The sequence below is a fragment of the Scatophagus argus genome, chromosome 12 (assembly GCF_020382885.2).
Source record: "Scatophagus argus isolate fScaArg1 chromosome 12, fScaArg1.pri, whole genome shotgun sequence".
Lineage (NCBI taxonomy): Eukaryota > Metazoa > Chordata > Actinopteri > Scatophagidae > Scatophagus > Scatophagus argus.
The window spans coordinates 15527338-15548547 of NC_058504.1; the positions used below are offsets into that span (position 1 = coordinate 15527338).

The 21210-nt window shown below is 39.7% G+C and overlaps 1 protein-coding gene across 4 annotated transcripts in view; it reads left to right on the forward strand.

Moving 5' to 3' along the window:
• The window catches only part of gria3b (glutamate receptor, ionotropic, AMPA 3b), a 79510-nt gene extending 60966 nt beyond the window's left edge, over window positions 1-18544 (forward strand). Inside the window, exons 11-16 of one of the 4 annotated variants that reach the window (XR_006844899.1) lie at window positions 134-507; window positions 1032-1230; window positions 8786-9033; window positions 9816-9930; window positions 13400-13514; window positions 14963-15096. Coding sequence is in view for 3 of the 4 variants with exons in the window: in XM_046406394.1 (XP_046262350.1) it covers window positions 134-507; window positions 1032-1230; window positions 8786-9033; window positions 9816-9930; window positions 14963-15208 (1182 nt within the window). In the remaining variant the exon portion in view is untranslated. Of the gene's footprint in view, window positions 1-133; window positions 508-1031; window positions 1231-8785; window positions 9034-9815; window positions 9931-13399; window positions 13557-14962; window positions 15211-16753 lie in introns of those variants that run through there. The other 3 variants (XM_046406394.1, XM_046406393.1, XM_046406395.1) reach the window with 3 other exon arrangements.
• The last annotated feature ends 2666 nt before the right edge of the window (window positions 18545-21210 follow it).

Genomic DNA, 21210 nt, shown 5'->3' on the forward strand with positions numbered 1-21210 from the left:
TGTGTAAAGTGTGTAATAACAATATTACTTTATTCTCTTTCTTCAGGTCCAGTCATTCACATACAGTTTTAAAACGACCTGTTTCTTTATGCAGGTCTTGACTAATGCTTGCTGTGCATGTCCCTGTTTCCAGAGAGCAGATATAGCTGTTGCGCCTCTCACCATTACTCTGGTTCGAGAGGAGGTGATAGACTTTTCCAAGCCCTTTATGAGCTTGGGCATCTCCATTATGATAAAGAAGCCGCAAAAGTCCAAGCCTGGCGTTTTCTCCTTCCTGGACCCGCTGGCCTATGAGATCTGGATGTGTATAGTGTTTGCCTATATTGGGGTGAGCGTGGTACTGTTCCTGGTCAGTCGGTTCAGTCCTTATGAGTGGAACCTTGAGGAACAAGATGAGACCAAAGACCCCCAGACACCCCCCGATCCTCCCAATGACTTTGGCATCTTCAATTCCCTCTGGTTCTCACTGGGCGCTTTCATGCAGCAGGGCTGTGACATCTCTCCCAGGTGGGTCAGCTCCAATAGACTCCAGGAGTGGACAGCAGAATTACTGTAGAGAAAAATAGATGACTCCAACACGAAATTTTAACTGCGAAAAATAAGAGTCACACAAGCGTCTTCATTTCCTGTCCTCTTCCTTCAGATGTTCATTGTTTGAAGAGAAACTAATTTCATATTTATTTCCACTACTTTATTTCTGATTGAGTTGTCAATTTGTATGCTGAAATTACCATCAACAAAATGGTTTCATCAATACTTTCTTCAGGCTATGAAATGAACTTTGACCCTGATTGTTTCACAGCTAATTAAAGACTCGGATTAGAGTGCATTTTAAAGAACTTGTACTACTTTCCTTTGAAATGAGCAGTTTTAGAGTGCTGACACAGTACCATGTTAATTTACAAGGAAATTCTGATGATGATGCAGTTTGGTGCATTAAACACAACTGATTGATCTTAGCAGGCTGCAGGTACCACATGCCACTGTGTAATTACATTCTGTTTCCCTGTCATCAAACTCTACTTTCGTAGGTCTCTGTCGGGCCGTATCGTCGGTGGTGTGTGGTGGTTCTTCACCCTCATCATCATCTCCTCCTACACAGCCAACCTGGCTGCCTTCTTGACAGTGGAGAGGATGGTCTCTCCAATAGAAAGTGCCGAAGATCTGGCTAAGCAGACAGAGATTGCATATGGCACTCTGGACTCAGGCTCCACAAAGGAGTTTTTTAGGGTGAGTAGTATCAGGAAACTGTTTCACATACACAGAACTTTACTACTCAGTTTTCATTCAGCTAAAAATGGCAAAACAGTCAAAGAACTTAATATTTTACACTCAGGCTTGTTGCATCAGAAAAAATAATTTGTGTAACGTCCTTGATAAACTCCTCCTCGCAGCTTTTCCTTTTTGTACCTATAGCGCAGCACTCCTGACCTGCACAAGATTGCTCCAAATGAGCCATGTTGACAGAGAAGCAGTTCTTGAACTCTTATGACACGAACGTGAAATTTATGCGGTAGTGCTGCAGTGTGCAACCTTGAGGCACTGGGGCTGTCAGCAGAAAGTGTGATAACAACGTGGAAGACTCAGAGGTGATAAAAACAGGAGGCTAATCAAAGCACCCACATCGGGCTCAAACTCAGAAGGGTCAGCTCATGAAATATAATTAGCTAGCCAGCCATGGCTGGCAAATTGGACCTGATGAAGAAGAGCCCTGCAGGTCAAATGGAGCAGTCTGAAAGACGTTTCAGATGGAATAAGCAATATGTCCATCGGCATGAGGGAATAGCAAGCCAATTAAGTCATAAATTAACTAAAATCTGAAGAGAAAGTATATTAGTCTCTGAAAGATGACCGCATGCTCACCAGGCAGGAGTTTAATCACACTGAATATCATAACAATTATATACATATATATGTATCTTATATATATATATCTTTTCAGCCTTCTGTTAAATTCAGAGAAGTCTTGTGGCTTGGCTACATCAGCAGTACAGTCCTTTACATTTGCAGAGCAATAAGTTGAAAAAGAATTAATGACACAGCCTTGATGCTACAGCAGATGACGAAAAGGCAGCGTGACAGGCTTTTATTCTACATTCCTCATTACTCATCAGCAGGAGAGAAACAATTCATATGTCTCACAGCTGCAGCCTGTTGGCAGAAATGCACAATTCGTTTGAGTCACCCCTGGGTCAAAATTGCTGAGAAGAATGAAAAGCAAAATCAAACCCTTGTTTCTTTTCTTTTTTTTGTTTTTGTTTTTTGTTTGTTTTTTTGTTGGGGGGGGGGGGGTACAGACAAAGAGGGATAAGATAGCAGAGTTCAACATTTAAAAGAGTTTTGTTTTACAGCTGTATGCTCTGGTACAGCTGGTTGTAAAAGGCCGTATGAGATAATATTTCCTGGGAACATGACATAAATGACAGCAGCACTTTACTCTTTATACAGCACCTCAATACAAAGTGTCATCGCTTCTCCTTTCATCAGAGATGCTGCTCAGCTGCATATACAGTTTATGTCTTCGTGTCACACGCGTGATGGATGCCAATTACAGATTATGTTTCCAGCCTGACAATGAAACCACCAAAGGTCTACAATCTGAGGGATGGCTGGGGAATCACAGTTTTCCCTCTTTTCTGTATAATGAGCGTCCTAGTTACATCCCCAAGTCTTCAAATAAGAAATGACATGTGTGAACCGCTTTTCCAAAGGACTTTTAATTAAAGCTGTAGAGGGCTGACAAGGAAAAAACACACTGATGAATAGGAGTTAAAGTTCTATTTCGGATCTGTTTTTCAGGAAATACATTCAGGCTTAATTAGACCCATACGGCATCAGCCAGCTGGAAATTTTAAATCAAGTCCGATGTTTCAAGCAAGACATATGTCATCATCTCTGCCACCCCCGGCCTTTAATTTTTGATGATTTCACCTGGTTCATTTTACAAAGCTGCCTGACAAGCAGAGCAAGCCCAGTAGTGCTGCGCATTTGTAAAATACTTTTTTCTGCCTCCTTTTGAGGCAGAAAGCATAAAGTAACATGAATATGGCTTGTAATAATAAGCTACGAAACCACCATGTGTTTCATTAGTTATATTATCTCATTGTCTTTTGTGGTTTAAGATATTCTTCTATGTTCTGAAATACCGACAGTTTGGATTTATGACTCATTTCCTCACAGTATGCAGATCACTGTGTGTGCCTTCATGTGGTGGTTGGGAATGCAGAAAAGCTGTAGAGGAATTTTTCAAAGGTGTTAGAGTAGATCCCCCTCGAAAGCCTCAATTTTGATGCTCACAACCAACTAGGACAGCTGGCCTGGGAGCCTGTTGATGTGCCCAGTGGAAGCCTGAATCGCTCTAGGCGCTTGGCAGCGTAGCTCTACCCGCACTTGGCTCCTCTTCCCTTGACTATACCCTGCTTGTTTGGGCACCATCTTCTCTTCTGTCTCCAGCCTGTCTGTTGCTTTACCTTGAGACAATGCGAGATAGCTTCAAGCTTTGTGTTGGTCTTCCTGAACAGAGCAGCTGTCATGTGCTGCAGCACCACTGTTATTTGTTTCATCATTTTAATTCCTGTCACGGATCTTTTCATGCAGTCAGTTGAATATTTGTGTTTTGGATGATTAGAAAATGATGAGTTGCACCAACGAGGCCATGTTTATCCTCTTGATGAGGTTTTATTCCATCAAAAGGCTTGGCTCGGTTACATTTTGAGATGTACATTGAAGGAGAAGCTGGATTGTAATAATGGCTGAGATGATAAAATGAGCTGATGTGGCTGTTTAATTACGTGTAAAGACTGGGGTGAAACCATCAAAGACAACCACACTGCTGTCCCATCATGCACCTCATTTAACAGCCTAACAAAGAAAGAATGATAATTGTGCAGAGAAATGCGACCACAACATTGTTTTCTGTTCCCCTCAAAAGATTATGCATTACCCAAAGCCTCAACTGCAAACATCATGCATCTTGCTGATCTGCAGGTGTGGTGGTGATGGGTACAACAGCTTGACTGCAGTCAGCTATGCATTTTACTAAGCATGAAAATCAATTTCACATCCCAACTACTGTGGTGCAGATGCTATAGCTTTTTCATGATCTGACACAATGTTTAATAAGTGGCTTTTTTCATGCAGAGCAGACCTACATTAGGCCAGGGTTGCATGAAGAGGAGCAAGCAAGGAGATTTACACAAGAAATTCTTAGGTTGCTCTGCAATCATATGCAGCACATTGTAGCACAATTCTCCAAGCTTGTCACTATGTGGTTCGGTGCTGTGTTGAGTGAAGGGGAGGCTCCTCTAAAGATTAGAGTCTGTTTGCATAAAAGAAAAAGCTGACAAAAGTGATGATAGGCAAGATAGGCGTAACCTCTGAGGGAATGCGCTGTCCTCAGAGGGCCTTGTCAAACTGCAGATGAGCGGCAACAGCAGGCACGAGAGGATCTACTGAAGTCCAGAAACAAGCATCAAAGACGAGCGATTGGTATTCAGGGCGTATGGCAATGACAAAGTGCGCCCCCAGAGCCTCAACTTTCATTTCTGCAGACTTGAAATACAGGTAGTCTTGTTGGACAGGATATAAGGAAAGTGTTGTCCAAAAACAAAATAAAAGGAAAAGGAAATGTACTGGTGAGTGTTTGGAGATGGCATTTACATACACAAGCAGTGGATCTTAAGCGACAGAGGCCATAATGAAAGCAGCCACTAAGAATTAAAAAACAGGCTGCAGTTCGGGGGACAATGGACAGAGGTCTGGAAATGCTATATAACTGAGAATCAATACAGATTAAGTGGTTGGTGAGAATAGAGAGGGCAGTTTCTTTGACTTTGGTCTTTAATTACTTGTCCCTTCTTTGACATTTTATTTACATTGTTGGAGACTTGAACAACATTTCTAGATTTCAAATAAGGGCATCTTTTTTTATAAGAGTAATACTCACATCATCTAGGACATTGGTAGGCAAATCATGGCCTGACAAAAAAAAAAAAAAAAAAGTTAGCAGTTAGCTGCTAGCTGGTGAAAGTAGTGGCATGTTTAGCTGCTAAAGAGGAAGATTTTTCCCTCAGGAGATGGTAGAGACTAAACAGACTAAACTTGATCCTAATACTTGATCTAAAAGACAAATCAGAATCAGAATCAGAATCAGAATTCTTTATTTGTCACATGTGGATGTGCATCCACAGTGAAATGAAAAAACAACACTCCTTTTAACAACTGTGCAAAAATACAATTGACATGTACAAATATACATCTAACCTCAGTGGCAGAGGGAATGTAAATATACATAAATATACATATCGTATACATAGTATACGTAGTATACTAGTAGTATAGTAAATGTAAATGTTACTCTATATCTGAATAGGCAACTGTTTGCTAACAAGCAAAGATTATAAAAGACAACACTATGTCTGAATTCTGTTTACGGCTTGTTTCCATTGTCCCCAGGTGGCAAAAAATGTGTTACTAAACATATAAGAAAGAATATGTGACAAAACTCCTACATGTCTTACCACATGTGTTTCTGTGCCACAGTATAACTATTTTGGCCCTCTTAAAAAATGCAAGAAATAACTGTTCAGTACTGTTCGCTCCTTCTCTAGGGAAATCTTTATTTGTATATGCAGACATTTGTGTGCCTCAGTGGCTGTGCATTCGTATCTGCATATGATTTGGACTTCATGATTCAAAGACTTCTCTGTAGACGAATAAAAAGCACCCACCCATTTTCCTCTGGGGTCCCTTTGACCTCGTCTTGCTGAAGGCGTGTCATGTTCTCTTTATTCCTCATGATAGGTCACCAAACTGGAAAAACAGACCTCACTTTGTCTTTATAACTGTTCCAAGAGTGCAGGAAACTCACTGCTTCAGACAGATTTGCAGGAGAAACACCTACACAGATGATGTAACTGTGTCGCTTAGGTAGGAGGGTTGGCTGAGATCGACTATTTAGGCACTGCATGAATAGAGCAATATTGTGATTGCTTTAGTATAATCTGGCATTAAAAGGAGGAAGATTATACCATTTGCAAGTTGCCGAACAGAGACTCGTTTAGAAGGAGGCAATATGTTCGTAGCGGACCATTATATAGTGTGAAGAAGAGCCACATATGAAGCTGTATTTAGAGCAGTATATAATTGTTCAGCAAATTATGTATTCATTTTCTATTCTAATTCTAATTCTAAATGACCACTGTAGACTGGAATGTAAACGATAACATTGTAATAAGATGAGAGTACACTTTCAATGCATGATGGTGTGTGTGTGTGTGTGTGTGTGTGTATGTGTGTGGGTGGGTGCGTATTCCTGTTGTTGCGGGGACAAAAATGTGTTCACACAGTCACATTGTGAGGACCTGAATGACTTATATGGACAAAATGCAAGTCCCCACATCGTAAATCATTAAATATCAGGGTGAAGAGTTATTTTAAGGTTAGTTTGAGGTTTGGGTTAGGTTAAGGTAAGGGTTAGGATGAGGCAAGTAATGTTTATTGTTATGGTTAGGTGGTGGTTAAGCCTCCAGGAAATTAATGTAAGTCTATGTAATGTCCCCAAAAGTGATGGAAACAAGACCGTGTGTGTGCGTTCATTCAGTATGCATGTTTGTGTGTTAGCAATCAATAATCAAATATCTTTCTTTCTTTCTCACTGTATCTTGCTTTTCTCCTCTCTCTCTCTCTCTCTCTCTCTCTTGATTAGAATCTGCCTTTACCATCTCACTGGTGACTTAAGTTGCGAGGAATCAGCCTGTTTAGGTTTTGGTCGCACTTTGTCTCTGCTCTGATATTGATGAATTGACTTCATAAAGCACAGAGGCAGCACACGCTGTCGTCAGTAATCAATGCCCAGATCCATTCTTTTCTCTTCGTTTGAGCAGGCGTCTGGAGCCCATTGCTGAGCAGATGAGCCCCGGGTCTTTGGGGAAATTGTCCTCCAAACTAGTGTCCTTTCCATGATGTCTGACACATGCAAATTGAACACATTTAATGAGATTGTCAACAAAAACATTACATCTAACATGCCCCCCCTCCCCATCCATTGTGTTTGCATTAAAAGAAGAATGGCCAGTGCCTCAACTTCAAGGCTTTTTCATCTGAGCAGAGAACATTCATCACGCAGACTTTTTAATTTGTGTTACGTTAATGCCTCGTCTCATCCTCACCCTTGGTCTGATGCTGTGGGACAGATGCCTAGAAACAAACTGTATTTGATCACATAAAGCCAGTGAAGTACTTTCATTAGGTTAAGTATTATGTTTTTGATTACTAATACAAGTGCATTAGGAAATCTAAATCAGGACAGTGATCGGTCTGTGTACTGATCAGTATGTCTTAATATGCAAAGCAAAGTATCCATGAGAAGCTATCCAAGTGCACTTTATTTTCAACTTTCAAAGTAGTGCTTTACAGTACATGATCATACATTTTTTCTAGCATTCCTAGTTGACTGTATGACCTGTTAACAAGTGCTATAACTGAACTTGTACATTATTTTTTAATCAAGAAGATTTAGTTGATGCCCTGCGATTGACTGGTGACCAGTCCAGGGTGTACCCCGCCTTTTGCGCATAGTTAGCTGGGCTAGGCTCCAGCTCCCCCGCGACCCTGACGGATAAGCGCTATAGAAAATGGATGGATGGATGGATTTAGTTGATAAAATGTAGAGAGTTTTAAATTATCAAATTACTTGGTTTAACCAACAAAAACTTCAAAAATCCAAATTAAAAAATCGTAGTGAAAATGTTTGAGAAGTTAGGAGGAGCAGGAGGAGAAGTATATTCCATTTATAAGCCCTCTGTTTGACCGCAGATCTTTGTATTCAGCCAGTTCTTGACAACCATCCAACCCCTTCGTATTTTGCTGGCCTTCACTAAAAGAAAGTATATTTTTTACTTGGGTGCCAGTTTGCAGCACACACAGAGCCACTCGGGAACTGGCTCATCACGGCTTGGACCAGGATCTGTTCAAAGTGTGAAATGCCTATGCCAAAATAAATCCAGCGGCATTGAATAATTTAATTGATGCTTATTATAGATAACGCTCAACTCCCACAGATTTTACAGGCTCGCTAAGCCTGACCCCAGGCGCCAGGAAAATGCTCATCTGTGTCACTTTGTGATGGGTTGCCTTGTGTCTGTGTAACCCGCTTTCTTGTTCATTTCTCTTGCTTCGCATGCACATTACCTCTGAGTCACAGCAGAGATTTTACATTAAGGACAGTGTTTATGAAGTGAATGACTGTAATAAATTGTACGTTCAAATTAAGCTGATACTCCAAGGTTCAAATCCACTAAGAGAAATTGGTTGAAAACTTTTACACATTTACATATAAATGATGATTACCCACAACTCTCTGCAATATATGTGTGATTATTGAAGATATTTTTTCATTATCATGTTTGCAAATTCCTGTATGCCTACTAAAGTCCAATTTTGCATGACTTTTATGCATTGTGCAGGTGATCTGTGATTCTCACTAACGCTCAGTGGATTTGAGCCTCAAGCTGCAACATAATATTTTAAGAGTACATGTATGCTGATGAAGAGAAATGGATTTTGTAAGTTCTTGTACTTCATGATCTTATAAAAGTCCACCAGCTATATTTTCCGGAAGTATTTACAGATATCAAACCACCACTTTCTGAGATGTCTGTAAATACTTCATGAAGCCAGTTCAAACGATGTGATCATTAAGCACAAAAATCCTACAAAATCCATTAAATGCATACGATATCCAGGATTTCTAAACTACTTTTTCCCCCTTTTCTTCTCTGCACAGCGATCCAAAATAGCAGTGTATGAGAAGATGTGGTCATACATGAAATCTGCTGAACCCTCAGTGTTTGTTAAGACCACACCTGATGGTGTAGCCCGGGTACGAAAGTCAAAGGGCAAGTTCGCCTTTCTCCTTGAGTCCACCATGAATGAGTACATCGAGCAGCGGAAGCCATGCGACACCATGAAAGTGGGCGGGAACCTCGACTCGAAAGGCTACGGTGTGGCGACGCCCAAAGGCTCAGCATTAAGGTGGGTGGAATAATATAACAATATTCTCCATGTTGTTATAGTATTCCACCTACCCTGATGTCCCCCTGTTGTCATTTGTCTTCTCTTCCTCTTCTTGTTTTTTATGAACACAGAGGTAACAGTGGTGTGCCATTGTGTACACAGTGCACTTTTATACAAAGGTTAAGTAATCATAACCAATGCTTTTCAACATTTTTATATATGTGATAATAGTTGCTAATTTCTAGAAGGAAGGAACCAATTCCAGATAATAAGGCTAAAGCTAACAGTCATTTCATATTTATGTCTCTCTTACTGTTGCTTTTCTCTCTCCTTCAATCTCTCCTTCTGTCCCGTGCACTGTCCTACCTGACTGTTGTGTTGTCACTTTTAATTTAACAGTTCAATGGTTTTTCAATTTAGCCTTTAAAAGCTGCGCTGTCACTTGTGACGAATGTTAATTGCATGATGTTTGTTGTTGTTACTTTTCTTCTCAATGACAAGTGTCCCCATCCCGCACACTTCAGTTTCTAAACTACGTAATCCTTCATGCCACCTTTTACGAGATTTAACACTGTCTTTACCTTATATGAGCCTTTCTTATCTCTCCATATTCCTTAAATTCTTAAACAATTTGTCCTTTCCTAGACCATTCTGATTAACAGATAGTATTCTGTGCATAAGCCCCTGCTTTGACAGTGGTAGTCTCTCTACCATTATGATGCTTAGTACAATTCTTACTTTGCATTAGATTTCTCACGGACCTGTGCATTTTCTTACAAGTTATGTTTTATCGTTTCAAGAAATGCTGTTAACCTGGCAGTTTTAAAACTGAATGAGCAAGGCCTCTTGGACAAATTGAAAAACAAATGGTGGTACGACAAGGGAGAGTGCGGCAGCGGGGGAGGTGACTCCAAGGTCAGCCTCGATGTCACCACAATCGGGTACCATAGTGCAGAGTAATCGGCAAGGCTGTTGCAACAACCCAACCATAACCAAACCAACTGTCCACCCTGACCAACCTGCTTCTGCTTCACGGCAGATTACCAAATTAACTGCTACTCTGACCGGACGCTTTAACAGCTCAGATCAACTCAGGAGCCTTTGCTCAGCCAACAAAAAATGTTGTGAAAATGGTAATTGAAACTGTAATGTTCATAGAGTAGTTAGGAACAGTTAAGTAAAAAGTTAAAGATAAGATTTTTTTCTCTTTGAAACTTTGAGGTTTCTGAAATTCACCAAAAAAAAACTATCAGGTAAAAGGTGGCTGCCCTGCAGTTGTGAAAGGTTGAGCTTATTTATTACCCTGCACATGTGTAGGGCAGGTCATCTACTGTCAAACATTAAGACTTTGTCGAGGACTCTTAGACAGTTTGAGCAAAAGCAGTTGATGAAGTCACACGCGTATATTTCAAGAGAAAGCTTTTAAATTTTCCAGTGAGGGAACATTTTAGATTGAAAAGTTCATAAACCTCCAGCCTTCCCTCCTGAAGGTGAAATTTGCTAATCCTGTAAAATACATGGCTTTGCAGGACTTCACTACAAAACTGCTTCACATCCGTAACACTGGCCCAGGACCCATGCACTTTAATGCCAACATGATAAATTCTACTCAAAACCCCAAACTGGCTGTTCAGCTGAGGCCAACAGGAAAGCAAGGGGAACAGCGGCGTCTTGAGGGGACTAAGCATTGCAGGCAAACGTGAGAATTCTAATTAAACAAAAGACTTGTGTTTTATTTTGTTTGTTTGGTTTTTAATGGGTCATCTGATAAAGTACCTGTGGTTTCACTCTACTATATACAGTTCCTACCCCAAGTTGATCAATAACCCTGCGATGACCCTTTCGACCATCAGATTTCTCCCTCTTCTGTGGTTAAACGAATGAATGACTGATTTTTCCATTATGAAAGCTGAAGTTAGAAATTGTGAAACCCCAGTCAACCATGACAATTTAGTCGCTTTTAGAAAACATGCCATGAAGCATTGTGGCATTTTCACTTCATTACATGTAAGGCAGGAGTATTATTTTCTTCACAATCCAGGTCAGTTTAATGACAAATGATGCTGTCAGCAGCTAGATTACAGACAAGCATTACACTCTGAATGCCTTTTGTTAAATCGCAGCCGTTTTTAAAATGGCATCACCGCAAGATGCTGCATTACGTATCAAGTGTCTTACTAAATGCCCGCTGTTTATTACTGTAAAAGATTTTGTATTCGGAAATCTTTTTTTTTTTTCTCAGTGTTTGCATTACTAACATTGCTGTATTCTGAGCTCTGGAGTCCTGCCTGTGCTACTGAAAGCTCGTGCTCGGGAGCCATTTGAAAGCATTTGTCTCTTGTGCTGCTGCTGATCTTTTATCATGCACAGGTATGTGCTCTCTTTCTGTTTCCTGGTTTGTGTTGGCTCCCCAGGACTCAGTGGAAAGGACAGATTAGCTGGAATAATGTGGCCTGGAGCACTCTGCTGTAAATGAAGCATCTCTGGGCCCTGTCTTGCTCCATGCTCCAACCGACATGAGGAGATGCACATAGTCATGCACACAGCTGCATGCACACCCACTCACACACTGTTCACTCACTGTTCACAGCTCTTTCCTGCCCTCAGGCACAACACAGTAGAGTCTTGATTGAGTTTCAGACACAGAGCATGTTACGGGGTAATTGCATTGTTAATCAATGTCTCTCTGAGCCAAGACAGTGGTCTGGTCTTCACAGTCCGTTTCTTCAGATTGGCTATGAGGGATATTCAGTGGTGTAATCTTCTCTCAGTGCGTTATGCATTGTGTGGATCCCCTCTGGGTGCATTGTTCTCAGGGAGTAACTGCTCTGTCATTTATCGATGTACCATTTCTTTCTTTTTTACAGAGAGAGAGTCAAACCACAGATGTTATATTATGGCAACCCAACATGATGTTTACTCAGCTTTACAGTTGCTTGTGTTCCTTTAGTAATTTTGTGTAATCGAAGATTAAGATTTTCACTTACATATAGCATTTTGACATCATGATATAACTCCAAGTATATAGATGTACTAATACATGGTCAAACAGCAGTCAAACAGCAGTGATGGAATAAAAATTCAGATCAATACCATGCTGTGAAAATACACCACTACAAATGAAAGCCTTGCATTTAAATCTTAAAATTAGCAGCAACGTTTACTTAAAATATCAAAAATCAAAGCACACACTGTGCAGTAAAATGTTCCCTGCTTCTTGCATCTGTTTAAGGTTGAGCTCATTTAATTACTTTATGCATTGATAATGAAATCTACAGCAGTACATCATGCTTATGTAAGATGATCATGTGTTTGTAGCATGTGCAAGTAGCTCTAAAAAGTCAACTCAACTCAGCCTTTTCAGCTTTGTAACAATGCATAACTAGTTTATTTGCTTTAAGAAGTAGGAGGACTTTCTCAATACATAAAGGAATATTTAATTGTTCATTATTCATTATCAGAAACATTGAAAATCAGCTTGTTTGGCAATACATGGTTTTCACTAGACAGGAAGGGTATTAAAAGTTGTAATTTGAAAAGTAAGTAGTAACCACTGGTAAGCTGTCAAGACAAATCTAGTAGAGTCGAAGGTACAATATTTGATACGAGAACATGTAGTGGAATAGAAGTAGAAATAGAAAGTTGAATAAAATAGAAATACTCGAATGAAGGATGAGTACCTCGAAGTTGTACCTCAGTACAGCAAATGTAATTAGTCACTGATGGCAGGAAACAGCTGTGTCAGACAGTAGATTATGCAGCTACAGGAAAATTTGAGAAGACTTCCACTGATAATTTTGAGCTTTTAGTCCTGCAACTCTGCAGTTTGGTGGGGACAAAGCACTTCATCTGACACTAATCTGACACAATGGGGAGATAAGGCATCCTTGGCGATATGTCAGAATGAAACATGCAAGAATTAATTAAGCTTTCACTTTTTGGGCATAGTTGCTTAGATATGAAATTGGTCATAAAACCTAAAAAGTATTAGAAATATTAGATTAAGATGATATTTTGGATTTTTCTGTTTGTTATATCAAAGCTCCTGGTTGAACTGAACTTATTAACTACTGGTCAGAAAACTCCTGTGATCTGTGAGCTGCCCCTAAACCAATGCTTTTTAATACTCACAGACTTGCAGATTGTACTTTCAGTACCTGCTCGTCACCCTGTAAACAGCGTCTGCCGATTACTCAAAGCGATACGGGTAGGTCCTGGCTTTAGACTAGGGGTTATAAAGGTAATAGGTAGAATGCCTGCTCTCTGTGATGTTGACATAGCCAGGAGCCCTGCTTTATCGCTTTGTAAATTATGTAGTAGTTTAAAAGTTGAATAACATAAAATAACATAATATAATGTTATTTATGTTATTTCCCACGTGAAGAACTCCTGTAAACCTTGCAGTATTGAAACTCAGTGAACAAGGCATCTTAGACAAGCTGAAAAACAAATGGTGGTACGATAAGGGTGAATGTGGAACCAAGGACTCTGGAAGTAAGGTCAGTCGCTGCAGGTCTTTTGTACTGATTCCAAATTGCATTTTGACGTACTGTTCATATGCAAGACAAGACTTCTCTAACATCTATAGAATACATTTTGTTTATTTGCTACACATAATTTTTCTTTTTTCTTTTTTTGTTCTTTTTAGTATTTTTTGCCATAAACTGTAACCCAGTTTACACGTGGCTTTATGAGGCACAAGGCACTGCTTCCCCAAATTCATTTTTTAACATTTTTTTATGCCATAGAAATGAGACACTTTTTGATGCAATTTAAAATGTGCAAACTCTTTTTTTGTGAAAGCTGTAATGATAAAACTGTGGGGAAATTGCAAAAGTGCCTTTCAGATATACCATTTTAATTGAATCACAGCAGTTAACAGTTGTTGATAAATGCTTTTTGCTCATTTTCACTCTTGACATTCATGATACTTGGACCATTATGCTGCTGTTTCTATTTACCAAACTGTTAATGAAAATTTGATTTATTTGTGTTGTTACTAGTTTGCAACGAGATGTGTCTATTAGATTCTTTGGCCTCCTGTGGTGTTAGGAACAAGCAAAGCCTCTTATTGTGATGAGTTACTCAAATTCAACTTCTCTCAGCAACGAGAGCACCATAAGGTCTACTATTAAATCTTGTGGCTGCTCAGAGTTGAGGTTAGAGGCTCTGTTTGCACATTACAAGAAGCTGAGGAATGTAATAAACCCACTATTTAACCCTCTGAGATACAGCCAAAGCCTCAGCTTACAGGTTAGGGTTGCTAGATAGCTTTATGATCCCTCCATACTCATAGGGTTAAACTGCAAATAGTAAAACTCTAATGAACAAATTTTTAATGAATATGTTTGGTAGGTAAGCAGCAGCAAAATGGTTTGATCTTTAGTGTTTTTTTTTTTTTTTCTCAATGGAGCTATCATTCATCTACTATGAATTTGACTGTACTGTATGACAATGTTGCCATGAGAGTTATACGTACATGTCGCTAAGAGGATTTAAAAAGACAGGGATTTTCAGAGCTATCGACCTATGCGATACTGACCAGCTTCCTAACATGGTCGAGAATAGAAGCCATTTTATGCACGTGAAGAGTAGGGAAGGGAAAGCTCTACATTCACCAGCAGCTAGAGCATGTTGGCTTCTTTCTCCTTAGTGGAGAAACTACAGCAGTCTTAAGTTCCTTACAACATTGTGACAGCCATAGGAAAATCACTTTAGTTCATATTTTAGCCCTAGCACCTCATTACATGTTAAATATTTGGTTGCTTGTAGCAGTTAGTCCACTATCTGTCACACGTAGTACCCGTAAGATAGAGTACAATGATTTACTGAAGCAGATTTAAGTCAAGGCGATGTAAGGTTCAGATTGAAGGATGCAGGCTGCATTTTGCTCTGTTGTCCTCGCTCCACTGCAAAACTCTTAACTGTGTTATTCACTTTCCCCCAGGACAAGACAAGTGCTCTCAGCCTAAGCAATGTGGCTGGTGTCTTCTATATTCTGGTTGGAGGGCTGGGGCTGGCCATGATGGTGGCTCTGATAGAGTTCTGTTATAAATCACGGCAAGAAACCAAACGGCTGAAATTGGCCAAGAATGCCCAGAATTTTAAGCCGGCTCCCCCGACCAACACCCAGAACTTTGCCACATACAGAGAAGGCTACAACGTATACGGAACCGAGAGTGTTAAGATCTAGAGGTAGGCCGCCTCCCCTCGCTGTCCACGCAGTCCCCGAGCACTGTGAGAGATGAATCATTTAGCTTCCTGTCATATCACGCAGATTAAATTATTCATTTGTGTGTGTTGCTGTATATTGTTGCTGCTTGTGAAATTGTTTATGGTTGTCATGTTGGGCACAAAAGAACACACAAGTCTACTCAAATACAAAACTCAGAGATGTTGTTTATGCCTGGTAACATACGACTGCATGGATAGTGCCTCAAGCTGCATCACATGACCTCAGCAAGTCACCTCTTGCGTTGCGCAGGATCACAGAACCGCTGTATGTTATTTTGTATTGTGTGAGAATTTAGCACATTGACAAAATGTGTCTTAATCTTATTGGGTTCTCTCAAACAAAAGCAACCTATTTTCTCACATACCTGTTTGGGTTTTGAGTATTCAGCCTAAATCTCAGTACAGTAGAGGTTCCCACTGAACGTGATTGAATAATCTGGCAAAGAAGGAGTGAATGAACCGGTCTCTTGATACAGCAGGTAGGAGGTGGAGTTGATTGAAGGTAATGAGTCACAGGTGTGCAGGAGGAGAAGTGGGAAGCAAAGGCAGGAGACTGCACCCAGCTCTAGACAGACAAAAACTAGACAAGACAGACAGGGATGAACCAACACGAACTGAAGGACTGGGAGATGATTCTCAATGGGTTTGATCTGTGTTGCATTGCATGTAGTACTTTAACTCATTGTTAATTTAAGTATTAATTTGTGCAGCTTTGAAAACTTCAAAAGGAGCCTTTTTCTTTAGAAACATCGTCCCCTGAACACACTGTCGATAACTTCCATATGGACTGGTTCTTCTGAAGAAATTTAGTTCCACTAAAAGCTCACTTTCCTATGAACACGATGAGGATTAAGTGGGAATTTCATAAATATCTCTGCACAGCAGTTCCACAGCACTGAACTAAACCGAGGAGAGCTTACCCTGATAAGCACACTGTAAAATAAATTGTTAGTTTTGTATTTGATTGGATTGATTGCATGTGTGTTCTGCTGTTTGTCACTAACAGAAGTACAGCTCTACAACGGAGTAAGATAATTTAACATATTTGCTCAGTACACTTACTACGTTGACTTATGTTGTCCTACATGAACGCATTACATTTGCTGCCAAAGAAGAAAGGTTTGGATTACTTACATGAGAGACTTATGTTTTTTCTTGTGCTTGTGCCCATCTGACTTTCTTTAAAGTGGGCTTGGTCATAGTAGGCTAAATATAATACCTTTTTGAACTTTTTAAATACTGCTTATTTAGCCACAAACATTTGGTTGGGGAAAAAAAATGCAAGATCTGAAGGGGCTGTAAAAATAAAAAATAAAAAAAAAAGGCAATAGAGTTTTAAAGAATTGCCTAGTGTCAGTTTTTATTCATTTTTAAATTAACATTTTTAATTCACAGTCACATATTTTCGCCCAACATGACTCACACACAGATGTAAATCTTTCCCTGACAATGATATAAACCTCAGCTCTTCTCATGTTTGCTTCTGCTCTGTTTGTTGACACAGGTTTAGGAAACATTTCCATTGTCCCTTACAACTGTGACTAAACATCTATGAAAGGACAGGATCACAGGGATTGAGCTCCAAGCCAAATCCTCTCGAGCGGACATGGCACGATAATCTGCAATGATGACACGACTAGACTGGTCATGGGACGAGCCAATGTGGTTCCCTCCTCTCAGTGCCTTATGGAACTCTGAGTCCTATCAATGCAACTCATTCACAATGATATTGCTTTTTGCTTGAAACGCATACAAAACAGAAGAATGGTGCAGTGCAGTGATATATATATATCTATATGTCTGTATATGTATATAGATACATAGATATCTATATATATCTATATATATATATGACACAAGGACAATGAATGAGAGAACTAAAGCCATCATTTCCAACCCTAAGCACATTTTTAAGTGCCAGAAAGAGGACGAATCTTATGTGACAAGTGTCTAATTGGTTTCTTGTAATCAATATGATCAGATTACTCTTCATCCTTCTGCTGCCAGATTTTCACTGGTTGTATGTGTTCAAATAATTTTATTAGATCTATTCAGTAAGAAACTGTTTATTAGACATTAGCTTTTATACTGCTGTAAGTCACATATAGTGACCTTGTGCTTTGATTGATTGATTGATTAATCTCACTGGAGCGAAATGCCATTTATCCCAGAAACAATTATGAGTGTGTCATTTGTACTCTAAAACCTCTGGTGCTGCTGCCACTGAACGTTTGATGGGGCCCATGAAGATGAGATGATGATCTGGTTTTGTTTTCACGCACCACAGAACCAGGTCAGAAGTCACACTTCCACTACTGCCAAGAGTGCGTTTTGTATGACAAAGAGCGTGTAAAGAAAAGTAGAGTTAAAAAAAAATAAATCTGTGATTTACACTTTGTAAAATATCAAAGGAGCACTGACTAGCTAAGGTTCGTCGTTCCAAACAGTCTTTCCCTTAAGTCTAGATTCTTCTGTACATGAAAGTAAAACCAAACAAAAAGGGTAATTCAATTGTAGATTAACTGCAATCCAATTAAAGGATAACAGTAATGGCTTTTAAACTGTAGTATTTTGGATTACCTTACCATTTTCTTTAACAATTGCACATTTTACAATGAGCTGTGGTTTGCTTTGAATTTGATTTCTTTTAATGAGCATTACAGTGTTTGGTGACTTCACTTAGTAAATGAAAATATATGAATTCAAATGGAAAATAGATTTATACAAGGTTATACCAGGGAGAGTCCTGAAGCTTAGCACATTTCCATATGACTGTAATAATTTCTTTTCTTTCAGATAGACTGTGATTCCATAGGGTTTAGGAAGATAATTATCTAATCACCTGAAACTATGGGCAGGTTTATATGTATATATACATATATATACATATAAACTGACAATGTGAAGAAAAATAAAGACAGAATTGTGTAAGATGTGTACATTTAGGTAAATGAAAATTATTTATATTACACAAGGAAAGATTGGCCTCCTTTTTTCCTTTTTTTTCTATGAAATTGCATGTGAAAACAGTGATGCTTGATGAGCTCTGCTACTCACAAACTGACCTTAGGTTAATGTTAGAAATCCAGTCCTGGTTATCTTTTGGAAATCAGTTTCACCTTTTTCTTTTTTGTACATCTCACCTTCTACAAGGAAAAAAAAACAAACAAAAATTGCCAGGCATAGTAGTGGGTACAAAAGAGCAAGAGATGCATGCATAATTTGCTGAACCTTGTTAGTGAGGCGCTGTACAAAGAATTTTAATACATTTTGTAAATAAACTGTACAGAAAGGGTCCTGTGTGTCTGTCTGTGTCATTTCACAACACTGTTCGAACCCGTCTAATAAAAACTGATTTGGGACCTGCTGAAATTACAATCACATCTCCTGCTCAGGTAAAACACACTGCACATTTTAACTCATGGGTGTGGAGTGTCAGTAGCTGAGCAGCACCCTCCAGACAAATACACAAATAGAGGAATTTTTCCTGTAATGGTCCAATATTGAGCCGTTAGTCACTGGAAATGTGTGTGCATGTTTTGGATCAATAGTAAGCCCCATCTTCCTCACCCTCGCTCTCTGCATCCCCTGATTGAGGGCTCCGCTGACAGCTTCATCTGGCATGTGATCTCTCTCTCCCTCCCTTTCTCTGTCTCTCAGTCTCTTTCTAAAATGCTTTGTGACACAATCAATAATGTATTATTATAACTACCAATTGCTTTCAAAACATACTGCACATGCATGCAGTGTTTTGGGGAGGACATTTTGATCAGAATTTACTTGCATTAATATAGCAAAGGGACAGTTAAACATCTAAGCCCTGCTTATTTCCACAGTTTGAATTCCCAGTCATTTTGCTGGTTGCTGAGTCTGTACTGCATGTAAAAATGAATTTAAGCTTCCAGAGAGCCATCCTGCCATAGCTCAAATAACAAATCCAATAAACATGGCAAAAGACCTGTTTGTTTGTTTGTTTGTTCGTTTTTGTTTTGTTTTGTGTTGTTATTTTGGATACAGATGCTATGATTCAGGATTATTCATTGCATCAGTCCTGTGGAATACACTCAGGCTGCATACAATGCTACTGTACCATCCAAACAACCGATTTCTGACAAAGTATGAAAGGATATTGCTTTTTTTGTTCTTCCTGTGCATCACTGTTTCTCCTTTTGTGTATTTTTTTTCTTTGTTATGCCTGGACTGCTTTCAAACAGGAACAAGACAACATGGGGAGTGGTGCACTATGATGGCACTGCACTGCAGTAGACGTGATGCTCATGAGACTATTCTCTGGAATTGGTTTACTCACCTATCGAAAAGGGTGACACGGTGGCAGTGTTGTCCTGCATGAACAGGAGAAAAACAAGAGGCAACAAATTAAGACAAGGCCTTTCATTCAGACAGTAAGACAAGGAAATGAATAGTTAATTTGGTCACAGTAGCAGGGGAGCACATTTCCTCCCACCAGAGGACAGCTAATCGTCCCTCACTGTGCCATCGCACACTTCTCGAATGTGTCGAACTTCGTGGCTGGTTTCTCGTGCTTGCCGCTACTACGGGCCTGTGGCTGTGAAAGTTAATCTGATCTAACATGGGCTCCATCACTAAGGGGAAAGATGGTTACATGTGTGCGTGCATGAGAGAAGAAAAGCAAGGTCGTGTGCTTGAGCAGGCAAGAAAGAGAGGGAAGATGTGTCACGTGGAGGATATTTCGATTAGAGCCACACAAAAAAAAGCCTCGTACAAGCTGCCTCACTTTGCAGCATACTGCAGTCTTTCACCCTATCTTCCTGTCTCCAAAGACACAATGGAAAAATCAGATTCCAACTCAGTTGTTCCATTCCACCCTTTTCCCTACTTTAGCTCGAGCTGTCTTTAAGTGCACCTGAAGAGACCTGCTCTTGACATTCAAGTTCAGTTGACACTGATCAGCTTCAGACACACACACACACACACACACACATATATATATATATATATATAGATAGATAGATAGATAGATAGATAGATCGATAGATAGATATTTGGAGCCTTAAACGTATTACTGAAACAATAAGACAATATTACAAGAGAAATACCTTTATCATTATACTCTATAATAAGAAAAGATTTATATGGCAACCAACTTGTTCTATAACATCATAACTGATTTAAATCATGCAGGTCTGCCGTGTTTTGTTGGCATGTCTCCCATTTATGCAAAATCCCACTTCTCCAGACGGCGAGTAATGCAAGAGTGACTCACAGCCAGCATGCAGATAGCAAAGAGGAGATCCTGTTACTGTTTGACTAAACCTGAATGGGCAGGACTCATGATTTGACTTTAAACACTATGTGATCTCTGGCGATGGATGTGCCAGTTCCAGCATCTGCCCAGACAGCTGTCCTCATGGGAGTCATGTGCACCACAGATTCAGGGTCTAGACTTAATAGAGAACGAGTGCAGCAGTGTACAAAACACGTATAGCCAACTGCGATCCTGACACCAAAAACACCTCAACGACAGATATCAGATGAGAATGGCAAGGGTTGCTCAAGCTGACAGGCAGACATAAAAAGGCTCGTCCAACAAATACTACTTTCTGCAACTACACACAGGTGAAACTTAAACCTATGTACACCTGAACATTACTTGTGATTAACTGCAATTGTTTTGCAGTTGGATTTCTTCATGGCTTCAGTGTGTCTTTGCCAGACAGGCAGACATCAACAAATGTAAGGTGGCATATCACAAAGCACGTCATCTCCCCATTTTCATGAATGTCGCAGTGGATTAAAGGGAAAGTGAATTTTCAGACCCTCTAGCTCCATAACATATTGCCAAATGTTGTTTTCGTTTTTCATTTTCCTTCAACGTGCCCCAGTCACACCGCAGGTCGTGATTTCCCACATTTCTCTCATTTCCATCCAAAAAAGTGAAAGGTGCACCCAGGGAGGTTTTATAGAAAATGTTGAAATTCT